The sequence below is a fragment of the Physeter macrocephalus genome, chromosome 6 (genome assembly GCF_002837175.3).
Source record: "Physeter macrocephalus isolate SW-GA chromosome 6, ASM283717v5, whole genome shotgun sequence".
Taxonomy (NCBI): Eukaryota; Metazoa; Chordata; class Mammalia; order Artiodactyla; family Physeteridae; genus Physeter; species Physeter macrocephalus.
The window spans coordinates 76,648,328-76,654,658 of NC_041219.1; the positions used below are offsets into that span (position 1 = coordinate 76,648,328).

General features: G+C 40.8%; 1 protein-coding gene across 1 annotated transcript in view; it reads right to left on the bottom strand.

The window, feature by feature from the left end:
- TMTC1 (transmembrane O-mannosyltransferase targeting cadherins 1) overlaps positions 1-6,331 on the bottom strand; it is a 280,165-nt gene that overhangs the window by 18,541 nt on the left and 255,293 nt on the right. Inside the window, exon 14 of the mRNA XM_028491139.1 lies at positions 2,619-2,756. Coding sequence (XP_028346940.1) covers positions 2,619-2,756 — 138 coding nt within the window. The remainder of the gene's footprint in view (positions 1-2,618; positions 2,757-6,331) is intronic.

Below are 6,331 nucleotides of genomic sequence, written 5' to 3' on the forward strand. Positions count from 1 at the left end.
CCGCTCCGCGGCATGTGGGATCTTCCCGGACCGGGGCACGAACCCGTGTCCCCTGCATCGGCAGGCGCACTCCCAACCACTGCGCCACCAGGGAAGCCCTGCCTTATCCTTTCTTTACTCTAAATATTTCTATAGCCCACCAAACCATTTGTTACTTCCCTTATCACCCCGCCCTTTCCATCTCTGAGCTGTTCCCTCCAACAGGAATATAGGGCCCCTCAAAGGCACACCTCCAACTCCTCCCTTTGTGGCAAGGCCGAGATCAATTGCCACAGCTTCAATGGATCTTTTTCTAGTTGTTTTGGTCTTCTACTCTAACAATCCACTTTAACACCCTTCAATAATTCTGAATTCGTTTTTAGGCACATTTTCCACAACCATCTGAGATTGTCACGTCACACTTTCTTTTACAATGTAGAGGTAACACCTAATTAATGAATCAAATGAAATGAAATCACCCAGGTTCTAACAATTACTCACAAGTAAACCATTTCCTAGTTTCCTAGTACTGCTATGAAGGTCAGGTGAAAGGCAATCGTTTGGCATAAAACACAAAGCAACTTTTCCTTTCATGTGCTCTGATCATTGACACGGTCCATAATTTTATCAGAAGATACTACTACTAAGCATTCAACCAGACACATGAAAAGAGAATGTATGGCATCATTTTTCTCAGACCTGACACCTTGAGCTTGTGAATAAAAATGCCCTGAGTGCTTAGCAATAAGCCAAGAAGCCTAAATCTGATTTGACTCAGAAAGGCGAAGACACTCTGTGGAATGACCGATGCCATCTCTTCGAATCCACATATTTAAGTACCATTTAGGGAACACAGTGTGGTTTGAATTTGGCAAATTTCTCTTATCTGAATTATAAATCCATAGTCCAGCAAAAATGGATTTCCATGTTTCTAAAAGTGTGTTTTCTAATTGCCAAGCTCAACAAATTGTCAAACTCAAAAGAAAATTAGAGACGAATGAAAAATCTCAAAATGTCTTCTTTCAATCTACTGAAGAAAAGAAAAACTTTCTGAAGGTATCACCCACTGAGGTCTAGCAAATTGGTGAGTGTGCATGCGTGTGTATTAAATGGAAACAGGCAAGACAAAAATTACATAAGACTCCAATCAAAGTAAGAGATAGAGAGTACCGTTGCATATTTATTCATTTACGCATTCATTCAGCACATGTTTTCTGTAATTGCTATCGAAAGCATGGCATAGTAATTAAGAATTGGGCTGCCGTATGAAGGTTCCTCATAATCGGCAGGCGGACTCTCAACCACTGCGCCACCAGGGAAGCCCAACATCTATACTTTTTGTTTCCTATGTATTAGCTAGTGTGGTGAGTGACAATCAGAACACATTTTTCATTTTCTCTGATGTTCTCATCAAGGAATAAAGTAGCCCTGACAAAATAATTTCCCTATACTCCAGGTTTCCTATTTACTTTAGTGACAATGAAATGTCCCTGATCACTTTTCAGGAAGGCTGTGTGATCCCACTGAAAGAAAACAAGATCTGAGGTCAGTTGCGTTGCCCTGGCCATGTGTCCATCTGGACCACTCCAACAGCCTCCTTTTAGGGCCCTGGTGCACACTCTGCCCCCAGCACCCACTGGCCCACCCCCTGCAGCCAGAGAGCCCTTCAAAGCACAAATCTGATATGTTGCTCTTTTCCTTAAGACCCCAAAGCTTCTTCCAGGATAAGGAACAAAACCCTTGCCCTGGTCCCAAGCCTTAGGGTTGAGTTCCCAGCAACCTCGGTGGCTGCATCTCACAGGCGCCCTGCTCCCTCACACCCATTCCTCAGACAGGCCATTTGCTGTTGACACGGGGCCTTTGCATGTGCTTTTTCTTGCCTGGAACGCTATTCAGTGCCCCTTTTTGCTTACTAACGCCTGTTCATCACTCAGCCCTCAACTTCACATCACTCTGCAGGGAACCTAACCACCCAGACCACTCAGGTCCCTTTATTATATGCTCATTAGGGACCACGCTGCTCTTCACGACATCACTGGGCACAGCTATAATTCCACACTGGTTTTGTGATTACTTGCTCAACCTCCGTCTCCTCTTCGACTGTAAACTCCACAAGGTCAAGGACAATGTTTTGTTTTTTGTTTCTCACACCACTTTATTCCTACTACACACCACGGTGTCTGGCATAGAGCAGGCATTCAATAAATATTTTGTTGAATCAGTTCATGTATTGACTGGTCATGTGACTTTTAAAATGGAGATAAACAGTACAGCTGCAACACAGGGCCACTGACCTGCCTTAAAGGGTTGTTATAAAGAGTCTATAAAATATCTTTGAGGGAACATGGAAAATGATAAAGCATACAAATGTTAGTGTTTATCATTATCGAGTTAGCTGACAACGAACTGAGATAATGCCACATAAAATCTTCAGACCAAGGAGGAACCAAGAAGATAGCGTCTCGAGGGGACATCTTAGGAATCAAGTAGGTATCTGAAAAGTGCCCAGAAGATACGCTATGCCAACTGACGATGTCCAAGACTTCTCAGCCTTGTGAGCGTGCAGGCTGGAGGGTCATTCAGGTGCACCCTATTTTCTACCTGTGAACCCAAACAACTCCAGACAGTGTCCTCTCTACCTTGTCGTGCTGCTCCTGCTTGCTGTGGATGGCGGACAGCAGGCGATAGCATTCAAGGCACCCGGTCTCCTCTGACACAATGTGATTGGCCATCTTTTCAGCTTCTTTTGTCTGACCCATCACAGCCAAAACCTGAGCCTGCAAAACCACAGTGACTTTGGCTTACAAGGCACTTGGCTATCACCTTATCAAATAAAGCACTCTTTATCAAATAAAAGCATTCAGGAAACACTTCCCACAAAAGTGCTCAGAATCTCTTTGTGACTCACAGAGAAGGCTGACTTACCACGGTTTATAAGCTTTAAAGAAACAAACAACAGAAGACTATTTAGGCATGTGAATGCATTTGTGTATGAATGGCAGGAACATCAAAGCCATTCAGTGACTTGGGCCTTTTTTAAAAAGTTGACTATGTCAAAGAGAAATTTTTTCCTATGGTTTCAACAGATCACTGTGTTTATAACAAGATAACAAGTTTGTTCTACTGAAAATCTAAGGAAAAGGAAGAGTAATGATCCAAAAATTGAAATAAAAAATATTGTTGATATTAATTTTCCTGAATTTGATAGTTGTACTGTGGTTAGGTTAGAGAACGTCCTTCTTAGGAACTATTTGCTGAAGTATTTAGAAATAAAGGGTATGAGATCTCTAATTTTCAGATGGCTCAAGACAAAATATCACATATTAATAATACGTACATGCACATACACATGTGTACATATACACATACATACATACATGAGAGGATGATAAACAAATGCATCAAAGTGCTAAAAATTCATCAATCTGGTTGAAAGAGTATATGGGAGTTATTTAAAATTCTTGCAAAGTTTTGTAAGTTTGAAATTCCTTCAAAACAAAAACTTAACAGTGTTTTTAGGGTCCATGTGTTTGGTGAATGGCTCTAACACTGGTTATATGAATATTCATTAAATGGATATAGTATAGTGTTCTAGTTCCCGTTTTGAGGCATACTGACTACAGCTCCCTGTATTTGCATGCCATGAGTCTATTTCCTACTCCATTTTCTTTCTTTTGTCCGTCTACTCACCAGTGCCAGGCGGAGGTCCCTTTGGGAAGGCTGAAGGGACACAGCTTCCCGGTAAATCTGCAAAGCCTCTTCATATCTGCCAGTGTTGTAATACAGAGCTCCCAACGGTGATAATATCTCAGTTTTGCGTGCCACCTGCAAGGCGCTAAATTTTGAGAAAACAAATGGACAATTTTCTTCTAACAGGTACACTTCCAAAGGTTGAAACTTAGATTTAGGGACCACTGTACACAGTTTGAGACTCTGCTCCCACATGGTCTTTGTTTTTATACCAAGAAGAATGTTCAAAAAAGATCACGGCGCCAGCCTGTGACTATAAGCATGTCTCTAGTGACCCACCAATAGGTAAACTGAGCCCCAAGGATCTTTTCCATTTATGGTGATAGGCTTGTTTCGATGTATGCACAGTTTTTCATCTAGATCCGTTTTTGAAATTTCTATTTGTGGTTTGGGTTGCAGTCCTTAGCTTCAACAGAAAACAGTGGACTAACTAAAATGGGAATTCAATTCCAACCTTGGTTTAGCACTATGCGTTAACCAGCAGGCAAGAAAGTCATTAACTGGGATATCATTTATCCCCAAAGTGCCATTTATTGTACTGCTCTCTTTGGAGAGGAGAATCTGTATTGCCTGCATTGGCAAAATTTGCTAGTATTCTGAGAGCATCTGTTCCAAATAACTAAGAATTTGATGGCCAATTGCAGAGGTCTTAGGATGACTTACAAAGTGAAAACCAGGAACTTTACCGTTTGTACCATTCTTCAGCCACGCTGTTGTCTCCTAGTGACCTGTAGAGTCTCCCCAGGTTCACCATGGCCACATGATGGCTTGGGCTAAGTTTGATGGCCTGTTGGTAATGGGCCACTGCCTTCTCCGGAGAGCCTGTAATCAACAGGTGGTAGGTTGGTAAGACCAGAACATGCCTTAATTATAAAACACACGGACTTTTTTTTTTTTTGGCTGCACTGGGACTTTGCTGCTGCACGTGGGCTTTCCCTGGTTGCGGTGCACGGGCTTCGCATTGCGGTGGCTTCTGGTTGCGGAGCACGGGCTCAGTAGTTGTGGCTCACGGGCTCTAGAGCACAGGCTCAGTAATTGTGGTGCACGGACTTAGTCGCTCCACGGCATGTGGGATCTTCCCGGATCAGGGATTGAACCCATGTCCCCTGCATTGGCAGGCTGATTCTTAAGCACTGGGCCACCAGGGAAGTCCCTAAACACATGACCTCTTTAATTCCTCTTCTGATGATCTTTTTTCCTACAGCCATACCACCAATTATTCAGTTTGTAAATTAGCTCACATTTTGGCTTCTCCTTGCCACTGCCTAACTTTGGACCATTTCACTATTCATTTTCACTTCTAAAAAATTAATAATAAAAAAGCAGTAAAAACTAAAACCTGTTTCTTTTATTAAATGTATTATTTTAGTCAAACTGGTTTCTGGCCATTGCCTTAGTTAATATGATGTTTTGAGATTACCAATGATTGGTATTTATGTAAGATATTGTTGCTTCGCATTATACAAAAAGTGGAATGGGCTATTATAGAAAGAAACCTGTCCTGAAGCAATTTCTGAGGGTCTGTCACAATTACTATACCACAACCTAGTGATTGAGGCACTGCTTTAAATAAGCAGGTATCTGCTGTATTTTGAGAATCTCTTTTGAAATCATACAACTTTGTTTAGAGGGTATTTATTGAATGGGACTTTAAAAATAAAAATAATACCACCTTGCATTTGTGCAATGCATTGTATATTTTAAAACACTAATTAAATGATCTCATGATTTTTGCAGGTATTTTGATCCTATTTAGCTGCCTTTTGATAGCACTTAGTTGCCTCTTGGGATTTAAAAGATATTAAAAAAAATATTATCACTTTACAGATACAGGCTCTAAAGTAAAAAAACATTAAGAAACTTGACAAAAATCCCAGGGGAAGTGAGGGTAAAGGTCAGAACTACCATCAAGTCTCTCTAGTATGATAAGTTTCCCCAAAGAAGCTTCCTAGTGAAATTAAATGTAAGCGAATGAATTGTGGACAAGTCTGAACTTCTACATGGCATGGAATGTTTATTACCCACACAGACATCTTCTCAAGTCTACCTTCTTTGAATGCAAGTTTGACTAGGAGGTGCCAAAAAAGACTCTACGTATGGAGAGGTCTATGTATAGATCATGATAGGGAGAATTTCAGTAGTATAAAAACGGAATACAGTGGGAGTGGTGGGAAAATATAGAGGGTGGTCAGTGAGATTTTGGGGGGCTGGGAGTTGGGGTGGGATATTTTGTTGTTGAAGTAGAAGGAAGAGGGCTAGATCAGGCCAACAGGTGGTCTCTTCAATTTTTTGTTTGTCTGTTTTTAATCTTTGATACCCAATTTATTATTACAGTGACAAAGAACCAGCAGGTGGCACTAAGAAACAATTTTACATGTGAAAATAAGGGATGTTTCCTAGGTGTATCAGAATGTAAATTTATGTCCTAAGAAACAGAAGGGCTTCAAATATCCTAGAAAATAAAAACCCTTTTGAGCATTTCATATGGACAGAATAATTAAAATCGAATTTTATTGCAGGGCAGGTAGTCTAATAGTCAATGAGAACAAAGCAGTGTTTTTGTATTAAATTCAAGCATCTTTTCATTCTTTTTTTTTTTTTT